Source organism: Diabrotica undecimpunctata, chromosome 1 (genome assembly GCF_040954645.1).
Source record: "Diabrotica undecimpunctata isolate CICGRU chromosome 1, icDiaUnde3, whole genome shotgun sequence".
NCBI classification, from domain to species: domain Eukaryota; kingdom Metazoa; phylum Arthropoda; class Insecta; order Coleoptera; family Chrysomelidae; genus Diabrotica; species Diabrotica undecimpunctata.
The window spans coordinates 143422399-143442519 of NC_092803.1; the positions used below are offsets into that span (position 1 = coordinate 143422399).

Consider the following 20121-nt stretch of genomic DNA (forward strand, 5'->3'; position numbering starts at 1 on the left):
AATAGACAATTCTTTGACAATTAACTATAATCTTCAAAACTCGGCCACTCAATTTTTTCCCAAAAACCATGTGGACCTCTCAAATGGTTGTTGGAAACGCCGTCTTACAAATCTCTCAGATAAGGCACAACACAACCATTCGGTGATTAACTCAAAAAAAAACTGCCACATTGCATTTCAGCTTAAATTCATCTCTCCACAAAAAAATTTGCCGGCTTTTGAAAACTACACACGCAGAAATCTTTCTCCCTCAAAATTTCAATCCAAACAAATTAAACTCAACACTGCTACTATCAAAACATTTTCTCATAACAAAAACGAACAACACAATAACGAATTAGAAGAAAATCCGGACTAAACAATGAAACCGATTCACTTTGGCAGCGATTTCATCGAGAGTGATCATTCTTAAAAATTATTCGCCTCCTCTCATAACTTTCTCAGCAATCTAAATGGATATTAATTTGACTCGCAATATTAGACGGCATCAAGATTAAAGGAATGTAATTAAAATTATTATATACGGACCAGAAATGTTTATATTATCAATTCTAATGACGCAAAGGGATTGAGAAAATATTTCGTTGTTTTAACATATACAATTTAATTTGAAATGCTACGCTGCTTACAAAATACTAGCAAATATTCTTTACGAAAGGCTACAAGTTTACACAGTTAGGATAGTTGAAAAATACTACACCAGATTTACTCCAGAAAAATTAACAATTGACGACATACGACAGTGTCACCAGAATATTACTATACCAATCAATGCGTCAACAGAAATAAGATTACGAATTGAAAAACGCGTTCAACAATATAAAAAAGTGGTTCACAAGCAAAATCTCAATGAAACTAAAATTAAGACTGGTCAAGTGTTATGTCTTCCCGGTCTTGTTCTATGGAGCAGAGGCATGGACCACAACGGAAGCCACCCTGAAAAAACTAGAATCGTTGAGCTGTGGATATATCGCCGTATTCTTCGGATATCCTGGACAGACCACATCACTAACGTGGAAGTAATGCAGAGAATAGGCAAAAGCAAAGAAATAATCTTCACCATAAAGAAACGGAAGCTTGAGTACTTCGGACATGTCATGAGGAATACTAAGTACCGGCTGCTACAGTTAATAGTCCAAGGAAGAATCGACAGTAGGAGGGGACCGGGAAGAAGACGACACTCATGGATGCATAACCTGCGACAATGGTTCGGACTAACATCGACCAAACTGTTCAGAGGTACCGTAAACAAGGTCAAAATAGCCTTGTTAATAGCCAACGTCCGAAACGGATAGGGCAAAGGAAGAAGAAGAAGAATCAATGCGTGAGTTTGGTTTACCAGAAAAACTTACTTGATTAACAAGAATGACAATGTCTAACTTAACTTAAAAGCCAGCGTTACGATACAGGAAGAAAATTCTTTGAGATAAAGACTGGACTTAGACAAGGGGATGCCCTGGCTTGTCTCCTATTTAACATTGCCTTGGTAGTCAGTCCGAGATACATGAATTAGAGACGACGGTATATTTACAATAGATCGATACAAATCTTATTATATGTTGATGACATTGACATAATAGGGCGTAGCAGGTAAGATGTTAAACAATATTACCTAGAATTGGAAATGGCAGTGAAATAGGTCGGTCTAGTCAACCAAGACAAAACCAAGTACTTGTTGGTTGAAAGTCATATCTTTGAACGTGTTGACATCTTCACATACCTTGACTTGCTAGTGACTACTACCAACAAAACAAGCGAGGAAATTAAAAGAGGAATAAACCTTACAAATAGGGCATATTATGGACTCCAAAAACAATTCCACTCAAGAAATATCCAAAGGAAAACTAAAATTATTATATACAAAATACTGCTGAGGGCGGTCCTCACATACGGGGCGAAAAGATGGACTCTAACGCAAAAGGATGAAAGACTTCTGGGAATATCTTCTTTATTTAAACGTAAGATTATATATATATATATATATATATATATATATATATATATATATATATATATATATAGATCGGTTTAAAACTTTCTCCTACGTCTTCCGATACCCAATTACCACTCCTAGCCATAAGTCTTCTTCTATGTCTCTGTCTTTCAGTTCTCTATTGATGCCTTCTCTCCAACTAAGGCGGGGTTTTCTTCTTTTTTTTTCTACCGTGAGGGGTCCACAAGACTTGTTTTGGGAGACGTTCTTTAGGCTTTCTCTGTACATGACCGTATCATTTGAGTTGTTGGGTACCAATATCGTCTACTATTGTATGTTTTACTTTCATAATTTCTCTTATTTTGTTGTTTGTTACTTTTTCTAGTCTAGATTTTCCAGCTGAGCGTCTCCAGAAATCCATTTTCATTGCCTCAAGTTTTCTCTTGTATCCTTCTTTTATTTACCATACTTCATCACGGTAAGCAATTATACTTTTAATGATTGTGTTGTATATCCTGTGCTTGTTATTATTAGAGAATGATTAATCCCAAAGGATACTATTGAGGAGAAAAATTGCTTTTCTTGCTTGGTTGTTTTTCTCCTCAATTGTGTCGCCTACGTTGCCTTCTTTCGTGATGACCATACCTAAATATTTATATGTGTTGCAATGCTTGATAATTTCTCCATCTTCCAATATGAGGTCCTGTTGTTTCCCGTCGATACACATATACTCGGTTTCCTGGATATTGATTTAAAGTCCCCATTTTTTATACTCCGTTATTAATTTTCGAGTCATATACTCAATATCTTCATAATCTTGTGCTGTCACTAGTTGACCATCTGCAAATGACAAAATGTATATGCTATTGTTGTTAATCGGCATTCCCATATTTCTACATTTGCGCTTCCACAGTTTTAGAGCTTGTTCTAAATAAATTTTAAATAATGTCGGGGACAACCAACAGCCCTGCTTAACGCCTTTATTCATTTGGAATCCACTTGACAGATTATTTTCAACCTTTACCTTTGAGCATTAGCATTAGCGTACGGTTCCTTCGTCGCATTTATTAAATTCATGCTTATGTTTGCTTTTTCTAACGCTTTTCATAATTTTTAATGTGGTACGCTATCATAAGCCTTTCGTAGGTCTACATACAATAAATGTACTTCTTGATAAACGGCTATTTTCTTCTCAATAATCTGTGAATTGCAAAACAAATGGTCAACAGTCGATCTAGGATCTGTTCCTTAGCCTCTAAGTCTTTATATTCGCTTTCTATTATGTTTTTAATTACTTTTCCGTATATTCTACTGATCGAGTTTGTCACGGCAATGCCTCTGTAATTGTCACATTTATTCCTTCTGCCTTTTTTGTGTATAGTAGATATGAATGATGTCTTCCAGTCCTCTGGGGTTGTCATTCTATTATTGCAGTTTTGAAACAGTTTGGCTAAACTTGTATATAGTTTGGTTGTACTGTGTTCAATTAACTCTGCAGGGATGTTACCTGGACCCGGTGTTTTGTTATTTTTTAGAGATCTACATACATCTTCCACTTCTTTCGTTGTTATTCTTATATGCGAAGTTAAAATATTTATATTTTGTGTTTCGTTGCTGTCTTTATATTGTGGTCTATCTTCCCTTAGGAGTTTCTCAAAATATTGGTCCCAGTCATCCGTTGTTATTGTTGACACTATGTCTTTCTTCTTATCGTGTCGTAAAGATTTTAAGACTCTCCAACTTTCTGTGCTTCTCGTCCTCCTAGAAGTGAATTGATCATGTAACACTTTTGTTGCCATGCTTCATTTTTCTTCCGACATATCATTTTTCGTACTTTAGCTTGAGACTTCTTGTAGATTATTTTATCCGTTATATTCTTTTTATTTAAGAATTTTTGATATTGGTCTCTTTTCTTCTTTATTTCTTGTTTTATTTCTTCGTCAAACCAATATGGAAGTTTTCTTTGATTCGGGATTTGGTATTCAATGGCTTCTGTTGCTGCCTCCTGGAGACATCTTTTTATGTGAGTGTAATGTTCTTCATTTCTGTATAATTCTCTCACGCTTTCTTGTTCTAAGCTAATTAGGTTATACCTCTTCTGTATTTCTTTCTCCCTTTCATTTCCTTTTTTTTTCTTTTTTAGGTTTATTTACTCCAAATGTGATCTTAGCTTTTAATAAGTAATGATCGCTTCCACAGGTAGCTTCTCTCAATACTTTTATATCTTGTACAATCATATTTGTCTTTTGTCGTATAATTGTGTATTCTGTGATTAATTTTAACCCTCTCGTATTTTGCGTCCATGTGTATTTGTGTATGTCTCTGTGTTGAAAAAATCCATTTGCAATTTTTATTTCATTTTGTTCGCATAATAATATTAGTCTGGTACCATTATCATTTACGTGTTCCTCTTCGAATTGATCTATAACTGCGTTATGGGTTTTTTTTCTAGTTCTGCTCTTTGAGTCTTCCAAAATGATAATTTCCCGAGATGTGCCGACTTTTTCAACCTCTAAATTCAATTTCTCAAAGAATTGTTTTCAATGTAAGATACTCCGCTAAATATTTGGAGCTATAAACGATCAAGGGCAGTGGCGCAAAAGATACAATTTCAAATTTTATCAGCTTTTTAATGGTCATTAAAACACAGCACATACTTAGATGGGCCGGACACATAATACAAATGCCTGACAATATGATTGCTAAAAAGCTAACTACAGGAACACATATAGGACGAAGAAGCAGAGGCCGACCGCGAATTAGGTGGTTAGATGGAGTTGGGACCGACTTAGATATACTACAGATCAGAAGATGGCAACACGATGCCAGAAACCGAACAGAATGGCGACAAAACTTAACGCAGGCCAGAATCCGCAAAATATTGTCATTCCAAAGATGATGATGATGTTCCATAGATTTTATAATTAATTTTTTATGGCTTACTACCGTTTATTTTACACTAGAGCTACCGTTTGCATAGATGAAATTATGAAAAGCCTTGCTTGTTAAAGTATTTGTAACATATAACCAGGTTATTGACTAAAGACAGAAAAATATGCAAATATGCCGGTATGACTTAAAAATGTGATTACTCCTTGCATTTAAGCCACAGTGACAACAATATAAAGAACCTATTAGAATCAAGTAAAAAATTTAAAATAAGGTTATAAGGAAGAAATTTACTGCTTCCTCAATTTTTTTAAAGATCAACATAGTTCCCTTTGAGTTATAAGGGAAGAGACAAGGTCCCTTTGAGTTATAGGAATTTATGTTTTTTGGTCATATTCAATCTCATTAAAGTACAATACGAGGTAGGACGTAAACAATGACATATTCAGGTGCAAAATATTATTTTGTAACTAAACCGAAGATTATTTCAAAAAAATTATTCACTTCTGTCGGCACTCCCCAAGTGCCACGCTCTTTTTTAACCCTGCGTTAGTGTGGTGCCTAAAACTTACGTGTCTGGTGTGGTGGGGTGTGACACACCCCATAGCAAAATACGTTTTGGAAAACTCAATACTTGAGTATCTGCATCAAAAGTATATACTTTTCGTTTGAAATAGTGCGTACTATTAAAAGAATTGAAAAATAATATCAGCTCAAATAATTTATTGCACAGTTCAAAACTTAAAATCATTACATTTTACTGAAATGAAAAAAAAAAAAACCAAAGACTTCTGAACACAAAACACAACACAATTTTCTTTATTGACTTATAAACAAATAAACATTATAAAGAATAATACATACATCAACAAAAATTACAACATCATTTACTGGTGTAGTGTTGATAACAACAGAATATTTTTGTTTTTCTTTGGAATATGGGATACTAAGGTTGTATTTTATTGAAAATCAAAAAGTGTAGAATACTGTTCTCGATTTTTTGTGTTGACCATTGTGGAGGTAATTTGCTTCTTGTTCTTTCGGACAGTACCCACAGATGTTAATTGGTGTTCTTCAAGAAGATGTTGCATTAATGGATAATTAGTAAACCAATTATCGAATGTGAGGGCGGACGTAATTTCGGCCGGAAAAAGAGCAGGTACTAAAAGCCGGTAGGTAAATTCGGCCGGAGGTTTTAAGTTGCTTCCTTATCTCATAGGTATTTTCGGCCGCAAATCAAATAAAATAACAGAATGCTTTATATTAAAATATTTCTTTATTTCAATAAAATTATTACATCAACTTATTTCTATAAATTAAGTAAACTATAAATTTTTAAAAAACGTTTTGATGTGATACAGATTTAACGAAATTAATTCTAGAAATATTGTCAGATCAAAGCATATTTACCATGTTTTCGATAAATTTTAGTTTGTTTTTTACTTGTTTGTCTTTAATTTTTGCTGGAATATTTAAATTTTTTATTTTTAAATATGCATCGATCTGACAATCTTTTAATTTTTCTATAAAAATAAATATAGAAGGGTGACTTGAATAAAAACTAGAATTAAAGTGCGAATGGAATGATTCGCAGGCATTTGTGGTTCTTTTAATTGATGGGTTTTCATATGCCCATATATTTGGTGGAAAATGAGATTCTGGCGCTATGTAGTTTTCTAATAAATAGTCTGCGTATTTATCTATAAGTTTATGGTCCGGTTTGTATGACATGAGATCAAATATGAAACAATCTTCAACTTCAGAGGGGTCTAAATAAGTTAGCCCAAAAGTATGAGTAAGCCATTTGCTTTCCTCGCAGTTTTTATCTTTATACATTTGGGTTAACCCTAATGATTGTATTTTCCTATACCACGCCTGGTGCAAGTGGAATCTACAACCATTTAGTTTGGTTTTGGGAAAGACAACTTTTAATGCGTTATGAATTGCGATTTCAAAATCCACAAATACCTCCTTCGGTTCAAAAACAATATTATAAAGTTCAAAAATTTTAGATTTTACCAACAGAAAAAGTCTCATATATGTGTCACTGGTCTTATTGGGCAACAGACAATACAAAAGAGGAACATAATGCCCATTTTCCAGTCCATGGATGGTAAATAACTGATAAAAATATTTTGTACAATAAGAAAATGTGCCATCCATGTAAAAATCTTTCATTTTACATAAACTTATTATATTTGTATGGCAAGAAAAAACAATGATATTATCAGCTGTGCTGTTAATAAACAAAAAATTTTCACCTGTTGTGGTTTTCGGTCCATAACTATCGAGTACAGAATGTACATCGTGAATATCCTTAGGCAGGGCTGGTAAGAGCTTACGGCGGCTGTTGTACAAATTTCTTCTTATTAGACTGACATCTATCGATGACAAATTCTCTGGCAAATGATTTGAAAGAACGCTTTTAATAATTTTTGAAGGTTTCTCCAATATGTCTTCCTCAGCTTTGCGCTTGCATGAAGTCGCCACTATTTTTCTCTCCAACGTAGTTTCATCGGACTCGTGGTTGTGGATTAATTCACTTCTAGTAACTGTGTATTCCGCACCAACAGTGTACAGTTTGGCTAAACATCTTAAATTTTTCTTTATACACCTCCAACGTACTTCACCACTTTTTAATACGTCCTGTTTACAAAACTGAAACTTTTCTACAACTAGTAAGTCACAACCGCGTGAACTCTTAATTACTGAAACAGATGCCATCGTATACAAATAATATATTTTATGCTTTCTATCGACTAGTAGCTTCAAGATAAGTTATAATACTGACTAGCTATAATAATTTTATACCTGTTATTTGTGAATTTTATACATTTAAAGGAATAATCTTAAGTAGGTACAACATAGTTATTAGAATAAAGAGATAAGTAAATTAAAGGTATTTCCGACAGGTACACAGGATTAGGTATTTCCAAATAAATACACAATTAATATTTTACAGAAACTATGAAGCGTAATTACCAATATTTTAATCTCATCGTAAACATCAACCCCTCGGCCGAAATTACCCCTGTCATAAATGGTACCCCTTGATTTATGCAGGTAGGCCAAGGGATTACCGGCCGAAATTACGCCCGCCGGAATGTGATATTACGTTTGCTACCAGACACTGGTGAAATCAATTGTAAAACTTCACCTGTAGGCTTCGTACTCAGTTTAAAAGGACCATCAGGTTGAGAACCACAATAAATTTCCAAGTTTGTAGTATAATAATATCTTGAATCGACTAAAGCAAAGATTTTGATTCCATAACGAGCCGGTTTATTTGGAATGTATTGCTGAAAAGGGCACCTGCCACAAAATGTCTCCAATTTTTCATCAACAGTGAGATACATGCCAGGTGTATAGGCTGACTGAAAACTACTCTTTCAAAAACACCTCTAAATGGAGCTAATTTATCGATTTTGATTCTATCTACGCGTGTAGCTCCATTGTCAAACCGCAAGCACCGTAACAGAAATTGAAAGCATTTTAGAAACATAGTTTTCTTGAATATTGGCATTTCTGTGCCGTCATTTGCCCAGAAATCTTGAAGGTTTCGCCATGACGATTGATCGATGAATTCTTAGTTAATAAAGTAATCCAAATACAACCTTGATTTCTTGCTCTGAGGTCTCTTTTACTACGAATTGGTAATTATCGTTGTAACGTTCACTTACTGAATTGATTTTCTCCTTAGTATGTTTTACAATATCATCAATCAATATGTCATCCATAAAAAGCTTCCAACAATCAATTGTAGTTTCAGCTTCTTTAGCGTGTCGTTTCACTCCAGGCAATTGAGAAATTATATTTTCGGCTCTAGTGCAAACCGATCGTGGTTCTACGTTTTTAGCCCATTTCGTCACTTTATCTCTGCTCCAATAATATCTTGCAAATGTACTCACATCATATCCATTCTCTTGTTCACTTTCATCTTCGTCGCCATCTTGTTCTGTGTCTGTGTCATGAGAACTTTCACTAACATTATCGAGCCGCACTTTGTCTTCGGAATCAGGAATAGCCTCATTTTCATCACCTTGTACCTCTTCCCAGAATCTTAGCAGCCCTGCTTGTTTTTGTTCATATCTAGACATATTAGTCCTCCTGCACAGGACAGATAGTGTCTCCTTGTCGGACTCCTTTCTGAGTGGGAAATTCTGGGGTATTTTCATATATGCTTACTCTAGCTGTGGCCTCTTTGTATATATTTGCTAGCGTTTCGACATATGGTTTATCTACTCCTTGGTCGACAAGAGCTTCTATGACTGCTCTTGGGTATACGGAGTCAAATGCTTTCTCAAAGTCTATGAATGCTAGCGCCAGTGGTAGATCATATTCTTTTGTTCTGCTCATTACTTCCCTTAATGTTTGAATATGATCCATTGTGCTGAAGCCACTTCTAAAGCCTGCTTGCTCTCGGGGTTGTGCAGCGTCAAGTGTGTTCTGTATTCTGTTGTTAATGATTTTGGTGAATACCTTGTATATCACAGGTAGCAAGCTGATCGGTCTATAATTTCTAATGTCTTCCTTGCTACCTTTCTTGTGAATAAGGATTATGTTGGCTGAATTCCACTTTTTTGGAATATGTCTCGATTTTAGGCAGTCTGTGTATATTTTTGCTAGGATTTTCCAAGTTGTTTTACCAGCAATCTTTAGAAGTTCGGCTGTAACACCGTCATTACCGGCTGCCTTGCCGTTCTTCATGCTCTTAAGAGCTGCCTCTACCTCATCCACGAGAACATCTGGTACATCTTCTTGAACCGCAATTTCTTCTTCGCCTATTTCTTGTGCTTCCGGAGCTTTATATAGACCCTCATAGAATTCGGTTACATGTTTTATTATTTCATCCCTATTTGTGATCCTTCCGTTGTTGTTTCCCAATGCTATTATTTGCTTTCTACCGATTGCCAACTTCCTCTTGGTTTTCCTATAGCTTTTACGGTTTTCGATTGTATTTTGTACAAGTCGTTAATTGTAGGTTTTTATATCTTCTGCGATCTTTTTCCGTATTACTTTGTACAGTTCGGTATATTCAATTCTATTAATATTGGAGTTAATTTTCATTTCTCTTCGTTGTTTCAGGAGAGCTGTTGTTTCATCTGAAAAATTTCTATTGCTGTTGTGTGCTTGTGATCCTCCAACTTCTTTGGCGCAATTTAAGATTGTTTCCATTAAGTGTGTGCTATTCGTTGGGTCTTGTAATTTTTCTTGAATTAAATTGTGATAGCGTTATATTTTGATATGTACGGCTTAATATATATATATATATATATATATATATATATATATATATATATATATATATATATATATATATATATATATATGTAGTTTTTAAATTAAGTTTAATTGAAATCATTAACAAACATTTGTATAGAGGTAAACTACAAAACAAAATTTTCGCGACAAAACAAAAAAACGATTTTCTCCATTTTTTTCAAACAGATTATCCTTTATTTTATTTTTTAGAAATATGGTATTTATGATACTCTTTCATTTGCATTCCCTATACATAATCTCATTATCAAATTTCGGAAATGCATTCAATTGTTGTAAGTAAAATACGTATTGAGTATTGAGAGATAACATAACAAGATTATTTTTATTCAATAAATAACTCACACAAAACAGAAAGCAAAACAATATACAATTAATGTAGCCATTTTTAAATTGTTATATCAACAGTATTCTAAGCCAGAAATTTTTAATAAAACATTCCTAACTGCTGATTGTGACAGTTATTAATTCTAAGTAAAAGGCCATTTGTGTCAGTTACAAAGGTAAAATAGCAGGCTTTGAAAAAATGACAGTTTTCATATTATTAAACCGTAAACGGTAGGCTTTTAAAATGACAGTTTTCATATTATTACCTTTTTAATCGGTCTGTGTTTCTTGTCTTTGTTGTTATAAATGAAATAGCTTACTTGCATCCAGAATATATCACGAGCGATATCCTGAAGGCGGAAGCCAAACGCAAGAGATTTTGAAAAATTAATGGATCGTTTTGTTCGCACTGGGTCAGTTGTATATGAACAAAATGAGAGAACCAACACTGTTCTATGTAAAGAAAAGAAATATGATGTACTGATAGCTACTACTGAAGATCCCCACATCAACACTAGAGAAATATCACGTTAACATGACATTACTCAAAGTTCGGCAGCAAAAATCCTTCATAAACATAAAATGCATCCTTACCGCATACAGTAAAGTCAAGAATTGACAGTCAACGATTATCAACGCAGGTTAGCTTTTTGTCAATATCTCAGCAGCAAGTGCAAGGAGACCGATTTATTTCGATTATGTGCTTAGTGGAGGTGAGGCTACATTTCACAAAAATGGAACGGCGAATCGGCATAATTTTCATTACTATGCATCAACAATCGTTTTTTTGTTAATCGCCAAAAATACTACCCCAAACATTTATAGACTACCCAATCAAACTAGGTGGTCTATAAATGTTTAAGGTGATGAATGGTGTCATATATCTGGATTGTCTAAATAATCATTTGCCAATACTACTGCAAAATGTACCGCTTAATATTCAACAACGAGTGTGGTTTTAACACAACGGTGCTCCAGTTCACCACACTGCTCCCATTCACAATAATTTAAATAATAACTTGGTGAATAGGCAAAGAAGGACCAACTGTTTAGCCACCGCGATCACTGGAATTGTCCAAAATTGATTTTTTCGTGTGGGGCTATATAATATACCTTGTATACCAGAAGCCTCTAACAATGCTAGATGATATTAAAAACAGAATAAGAGAAGCTTTTTAGAAAATTGACTTACAAATGTTAAAAAATATAGCTCGGTCATTTGAATATCGGTTTCAAACTTTTATAGAAGGTGGACATTTTGAACATTTACTTATTTCCTTAATGTCACAATAATTGCTACATTTATTAAATATTAATGTGGTTTATATTTTTGTTAGTTACTTATTAAATAAAAATACTTTTGTTATATTATCACTCAATAAGCAATACTTATTTCTACTTACAAAAATTGAATGTATTTCCGAAATTTGAAGAAAACTAAAAATATTTCGGAAAGTAATGAGTTTAGATATATGAAATTATAAATAAAAACGAAAGAGTATCATAAATGCAATATTTCTAAAAAATAAATTGTAGGGTGATTAGTTTAAAAAGACTGAGAAAATCTTAATTTTGTTTTTTATTCACCCTGTATACAAATATTTATCAATAATTTTAATTAAACTTAATTTAAAAACTACACTATATTGTTTAGCTTATTTAATAGAATAAAAACTTGTTTATGCAATACTTCTTTATATACATGGTGTTGATTTCATAGGGATTTCGAAATACAAATGGTCATGACTTGTTATAGTGTATTTTTATGTATGAGAGAGTAATAAAACAATAAATTATGTATGCAAATCCCTAAACTGTTGATACGGGTGACTCAATGAAAAACAGATATTTGTCAACAAGTTTACAGAAGTATATAGGAAAACAATTTTAAATTGAGTATGACCACCAGGTATAAAGGTTGAAGCAGAATAGAATACAATAGTTGTGAGGGTTACTAATCCCTAAATAAGGTTGCCAGTGTCGAAGTGATGGAGGTTAACAGGTACTAATGAATTTGCAAGAAATAAAAGATGTTTATTTTATTGGTTATATATAACCAATAAAAGTTTAATAAGTACCTACCTATTTGCAAAATAAAGTTTAATTCTTTAGATAAAATAAAACGTTTTATTTTATCTATTTGCAAAATAAAGTTTAATTCTTTGCCTATTTGCAAAATAAAGTTTAATTCTTTAGATAAAATAAAACGTTTTATTTTATCTGAAATGAGTGCATTCCACGAAGTAAGGGTTTCAACAATCAAACATTTAATTCTTTAATTCCAGGAATCTACGACAGTAATTGACTAGATAATTACCTTCTAAACTTATTCCACAGAAAATGTGATAGTGGGTTTTTCCATTTTGTATATAGGAAGGTCCAAGTGGCGTATTCAAAATTCTTAACAGTTCACTAAAAGTAGGTACTTCAGTTGCAAGGTGCAATTTATTGTGTATACTAGTGTTATGGAAAATTTGGAAGTGCCGTGTAAACGCCGAAAAATTGGTCCTCTAACAGTTAATGAAAAAACATTAATATTTAATTGTTTTAAATCATTTACAGACAAACGTTTATGTGAAAGTGTTGATGAGACCGTTGAGTTAGTTAGCAGTACACTTGGTGTTGGGAAATCTACGATTTACAGAGTTATTAAAGAAGAGAAATGTGGTAGTTTTCAAATGCCACGTAATGCTCCAGGGAAACCAAAATTTGAAAAAGAATATCATTTTAAAGAAGGACTTCGACGGAAAGTGCATGAATTCTTCTTTAGACAAGAATTTCCAACATTGGATAAAGTTCTTGTCTCAGTTCGAGATGATAAGGATTACCCAGAAATGAGTCGAAGTACGTTATGGAAACTTTTAAAAGAAATAGGCTTCCGCTGGAAAAAGAATCCCAGAAAGTCTATTTTATTAGAAAGAAGCGATATTGTCATATGGAGAAGACATTTTCTAAGAACCATAAAGGAAATGAGAAACCAAAAAAGAAAAATATTTTATCTTGATGAAACATGGATCAACGAGGGTCATACACCAAATAAATTTTGGCAGGATGAAACTGTTACAAGTCAAAGGCACGCTTTTGTAAATAACTTATCTACTGGTTTAAACCCACCATCAGGAAAGGGACGCAGGCTGATAATAGTACACATTGGCAGTTCAGACGGTTTTGTTGAAGGTGGCTTATTAACTTTTGAATCAACTCGTACCGGTGACTACCACGAAGACGTGAACGCTGATGTCTTTCAAGAATGGTTCGAACAAATGATAGATCTTCTTCCTAAGAACTGTGTAATAGTAATGGATAATGCAAGTTATCACTCCAGACTTATAGAAGGACTGCCCACAACCAAGTGGTTAAAAAAAGACTTGCAGAATTGGCTGAGTTCAAAAAATATTACGTACCATCCCGGATCTATAAGAAAGGAACTTTATTCGTTGTGTGCCCTTCATAAAGAAAAATTTAAAAAATACGAAATTGATGAAATTGCCAAAAATCGTGGAATGACAGTACTTAGATCCCCACCATATCATTGTGAATTAAACCCGATTGAACTGGTATGGGCACAGATAAAGAGTGAAGTTTCAGGAAAAAATACCACTTTTAAAATTCATGATGTTAAACAGTTGTTTTTGGAGGCCGTAAATAATGTAAAACCTGAAAACTGGGAAAAGGCAGTAAATCACACTATTAAAGAAGAGGAAAAAATGTGGAAGCTGGACAATATTAGTGATAAAATGATTAAGCCAGTTATTATAAATCTTGGTTCTGAAAGTTCATCTTCTGAATCTGATTTGGATTTGTAACAAGTAGCTGTAAGTTTTATATTAATATTTTTATTCATCTATTTAACATACCTTAGACGGTTTTAAAAACTCTTTTTCTCTTTTGTAATTTTTAAAAATTAAAAAAAATGTGAATTTTTTCAAAACCCTTTTTAATGTAGGCCAGTCAGTTCTAATATAGTGTGTGATAAAAGAGGTCACTTTTGTTTACATACACATAACACTTTATAACACTGAAATAATTCATTTATTTTTTACAATTATTCAAAGTAATTTTTCAATTAATCTTGAGCACGCCCATGGAGTGGTCGGAGCTACCAGTTAAAATTATGCTAATTACTCTCTTGTTCATAAAAATAAACTATAAATACTCTGTATAGCAACACAAAGTCCAATATTATAAGAATTAAAATTTTGAGAGGAATATTAATATGAAAAATATATAGGGTGTCTTATTTAAAAAAATATATGTCTGCTATACCAAGTAGTTATTGTTCACCGTGTAGAATTCCACATATTTTCCAAGTATGGATAATATCATTGCCTACATTTTTTCTAAATAAGTTTTTTGGATATCTTGTTAACAGTGGATTTATCGACCGATGTCGCAATAAAAACTCACCCTGTATTAACATAGTATATAGTAAATAGAAACAGTTTAATAAATAAATACCCTTTTTTTATTTACTACAGACCTCCAAATTCACTGAAAATCTTTATAAGTGTCCGTGGATTTACTGGAATACTGAAAATAGAAAAATATTGTTAATAATTATGGTAGGCGGAAAAAAGGAATGGGAAATAACTTGCTACAATATTTTTCCCATAAACAATAAGTTTATTTCTCAAGTAAGTTTTCAGTCATTTTTATTGTATTTACCTAATTTGTAATATCTACTTAGGTTATAATATTTAATATGTGGCATTACTGAGACAGGCAACTAACTAAACCACACTTTAACTTTTTAAACATTTTATTTTTATGTACTAGGTATATACTAAAAACTAAAATTTTTACATTTAAAATTACAAATTAAAACGCACAACCTTACAAAGTCTTAATAAAAAGTAAAAAACTACTACATACACTTTAAATGAGCAAACAAATAATTATATACCAAATAGTTTATTTATTAGAACGAAATGCCTTCTTAATGCAGAAAGAAACGTTAAAAAAAGTAACACGCAGCGAATCTAACACATAATAGCTACTCGACTAATACTGAATAAAACAAGTCCAGTCCTGAGACAATAGACCACGCCGCTTTGTTTGCGTGCAATACCGCTTCTCGATAAAACTACTTTAGACTTCAAGGTTAGTATCCCCGGCTGTATCTGTATCTGTAGAGTAGGGAGGGCGAGTTAAGTTTCACAGCACTTAGGCCACAATTGATCCATTATGTATCCTCCCAGGGAGCTGTCGTCCTTAATTCATTGTCCATCCTGCCATTTCTAGATAGGTGGACAAGTTACCAGGAGACATCTTCCTTATGTGGGCAGGTGAGGACCAGAACTCGCCAAACTCGTACTCTCGTATTAACGATAACTCCGGGCATTAACATAGGACATGCTCTACAGTTTTGAAGTTTGCGTAGGGAAGTGACATTAGACAATTTCCGCGGTTGTTAAAGTCGACCAACCAAAAAGATCCCTAGGTCATAAATTCTTAGACCTGTCGCCTTCCTAGAAAATTGGTCAGTAATGCGGTTGCCTTTATTCCTATCGTGTCCTTTAACCCACCTCAGGATGATTACCTTCCGACGCTTGAGTTAGTCCTCGCGACACTCCATTACTAACTTTGATGTAACACGTGGCCCATTCAAGGTTAGTAGCGCTTGTCTACTACCTGCGCAGATTATTATAGTTTTCCCGGCTATACCTTTTTGGGTTATCTCTTTTGCGGCATGGAGATACCAGCCAGTTTTGCCTGAACTACGCTGGCATTTTTGCCCATAATCCACTTTAAACTCAGGTTCTGAGTATGAGTGAACTGGAGTATATCCCGTATCCTGAGCCTTCTTTCACTTTGGAGCCATTGGTGTATGCAATAGGCATTTGCCACGTTTGTCTCTATATACTATCTTGTTTCGATTTTGTAGGGTTTGTCAAAGACAAACTTTGGTTTAATTGAGTCGCAGCCTGCCTGTAGCAGGGGTAGCGCATCCAGCTCTCCCCGCCAGAAACGAGTTCTCAATTGTTTTATTCCTTCATTAAGGTTTACACCAGCTAAGCACAGTCGCATCGTTATTACCAGCATTACCTCTTTGACATATTATATGTCTAGATCAAATCCATTGCAGCAGTTGGTGTTGTTTTCATGGCACCTGTTATATTTATGCAAGCCATCCGCTAAATATGGTATAGTTTATTTTTCGCTGTTGCCTGTAGCACTTTTGGTACCTAAGCAATAGCTCCGTAAGCTAGCATTGATCTAATGACAGCAGTGTAGACCCAGACGATCACCCTGAGCGAAAGGCCCCAGGTTCAACTCACTGTTCGTCGACATTGCTCATGGGCAATATAGGGAAAAGTTTAGACTGTAGTTTAGAATCCTTGGGGGTATTTATCCCATGATTCTTATTTTTCTGGTAAAGAGGACTATCTCTTTCTTCTTAGGATTTATAGATAGTGAGTGTTCCTTGCACCATGTTTCTATTAGTCGAAGAGCAACTTGTAATCTCTCATATAGTGTGTTCTCAAACGGACCGCTTTGCAGGATAGCAATATCGTCTGCATAGGCTATTGTGTAGAACCCGTTGCAGCTGAATTGGCCAATCAGGGTGTCTAGAACTATGTTCCATAGGAGTTCCAGTAGCCCTCCCTGTGGAGACCCCGTCGTAACCATGTCTCTAACAGAAATGTCTTCTACATATATGCTTATTGCTCTATTAGAGAGCGTATTAAATATCCATTCGCTAACGCCCAGGGGAAAATTCCTGACGTTGAGCTTTTGGGTTATGGTTGAGAATGTGGTTTTATCAAACGCTCCCTTAATGTCTATACATATGGTGGATTCTTTATTGTCCAGCGATCTTACAATTCTTCCCACCACGTGATGCATTGCAGAATCGGTAGATCTTCCCGAAGTATATGCATCCTTATTTGGGCGAAGTGGGCTATGGATCAGAACTTCATCCCTTATGTACCTCTCGCATAGCCTTTCTATCGTTTTCAAAAGAAAGGATGTTGGGCTAATTGGTCAGAAAGCCTTTGGTAGGGTGTATCTATCCTACTTGTTTTCGGTATGAAGGCCACACGTACCTCTCTCCACTTCCTAGGAATATATCTCAGAGTCAAAGAGGCTTTAAATATTTCCACAAGATGCGGCAGAAGGATATTCAGTCCCCACCGTAGTAGGACTGGATATATACCGTCAGGTCTTGGTGATTTGAAAGGAGTAAAACAAAATATGGCCCATCTTATCTTTTCCTCATGAATCATTGTTCTGGCGAGATGCCAGTCGTTTAGTGAGCGTATGATTGCTTTTTCCTGCCAGTTTGTTGCTGTTGAGGCGCTAGAACCGGAGAAGTGTGTTTTCATCAGGATCTCAGCACTTTCGCAAAGGTTGGAAATTTTGTTTTCATATTCGTTTGTTAATATGCTGATATGCCGATGTGGGCCGTTTGAGAGCGCTTTTTGTAGCCTGGAAACCTGCGGAAAATCTTCGATTTCGTTACAGAAGACTCTCCAAGCAGCTCTTTGTTTTTGTCTATAGACTTTCGTAAACTCCCTGAAATTTGATTGATAGGAATCTCAATCCTTTTTGAGTTTAGTGCGTTTTGCTTTATTAAAAGCTGTTCTCGCTATCTTCCTAAGGTGTTTTAGTTTAGCAAACCATGTAGCAAAATACTGGGGTGTGTAGGAGGAGAGAGGTATAAGAAGAGTGGTCTATATATATGGGATAAAATTGATAGAAGTAAAATAGATAACAATTAAGTAAAGAAGTAAAAAAAATTATTGAACGGAATGTGGCTAGGCTAGCAATGTAGGCAAGAGAATGACCACTAGCAACTCAAGGATGGATACGGCCAATTTGCATGCCTTTTAAAGACAGTAAATCAGGAGAATATGTATGATGGATAGAAAAGAAGATAAGAAAAATGAATAGATATAATGAAAATTAACAAAGAAAACAAATTGAGGGCGCCAGAAGAGGGATAATACTCTAAAAAGAGTAACGGTCACTCTTCCAGGTATCGTATACTGCTAATATTAATTAAAGTTGATGTAATAAACAAAAATGCTGTAAATGTAAAAAGGTAAGGAAATATTAATAAAAAAATTATATGCAAAACAAATTCAAGTTTATTAAATATAACTTCTTAGATTCTGACAATCTCTAAGTTACCAAAAAGTATATGAAAATTTCACAATATAATATTTAAAAAAATGTTGAAAACAACTATAATAAAAAGTTGAAAACTACACAGAATAACTCTGATATAGAGTGTACAACCTACATCTAGGTTAAAACAACCTTAAACAAAATAATGCTAACGTTGGAAGAACGTATAGCCAAGTAAATATATCAAACTTACCTACAATATGACCAACAATATTGTTAAACACCTCTAAATTCAAATATAATAAATAAGTAATATATATAAATGGGAACAAGCCAAATTAAACAATTAAAACGGTATATTATCCTGAAGGGATAATAACCGGAGTTAATAACGCAAGATGAAATATAAAAACTTAGTTAAGTAGACAAATAATGAAATAATTAAAGTTAATAATGAAATAATTAAAGTTAATAAAGAAATAAATGGTTAATACAAAAAACAATGGAAGATAATGTCTGGGTAGAATTTGAGCTCAAACTTACCGATACCTTACACTAAGGGGAGTTATATTAATTAATATATATATATATGTTATAAAAAAAAACCTATAACTGGTGAAACAAGATATATATATATATATATATATATATATATATATATATATATATATATATATATATATATATATATATATATATAGTTCTGAAGTAAAAACCAACTGTCCTCCTAGGTGAAACAGTTGTCTGGAAGGATACTCCCGAATAGCTTCGGTGTCCCAGCGAAGTCCTCCTTGAGGTCCGACATTAGCACGGAGCTGGTGCTAATTGGCTTAGTTCGATGATGACTGTCCTGCCCTACCTCTAGGCGCAGGCTGGAGGAAAAATGAGGGTGGAGTAGACAATACTCCCTGGCTTGTCCCAAATGACCCTGATTCTTATTAGAGTTGAAGTGGTACTTTCCCTCGGATGTTCTGAGGGAAATTTATAATTCCATGGTAGGTGGCTGAAAACAATTCCCCGTTACTTCTAATCTCAACATTGATAAAAAAAGGAATCAAAGAAGAAGTGAGGAAAGTTTCTTTCAGCATAAGAAACCGGAGCAAAAAGATAATTATGGTAGATAAAAAAACCCATCCAATCGGATGTAGCGTGACCTTGCTTCACATAGAGTAAAAATATAATGGCCTTGGACAAAATACTATATTAAAATATGAAATAATGAATCTGAATAATAGGATATAGATAAAATACTCTAATGTTTATAATATAAAAAATTATTATTTACCAGATAGCTAATCAATTCCGTGCTAGAAATCTCACTTCACCTCCCGAGTTTGCGAAAACACCGTCAATTAAATTGTTATGGTATACTTAGAATATTTAACTTCTTGAAGTGAAGGAAATTCTATGCATTAATTGGATTTTCTTTCGCTAACTACCACCGTTGTGTACCACTTCAAACTCTAGATCAAAAGTGAATTTTAATTCACAGTTAATTAACCAAGAAGAGCCAATTTCCACTTCCCCTAGTCTCCTGTCATTTCTCTTGTCCGCAATGGTACCAAATTAGATCAGAGTGACAACTTAAATTATTAACAATACACACTTAATGGGCAAATGAA

The 20121-nt window shown here is 34.0% G+C and overlaps 1 protein-coding gene across 1 annotated transcript in view; it reads left to right on the top strand.

Moving 5' to 3' along the window:
• Positions 1 to 20121, top strand: part of LOC140440561 (uncharacterized) — a 39952-nt gene that overhangs the window by 12991 nt on the left and 6840 nt on the right. The window contains exon 3 of the mRNA XM_072530942.1: positions 14908 to 15063. Coding sequence (XP_072387043.1) covers positions 14908 to 15063 — 156 coding nt within the window. The remainder of the gene's footprint in view (positions 1 to 14907; positions 15064 to 20121) is intronic.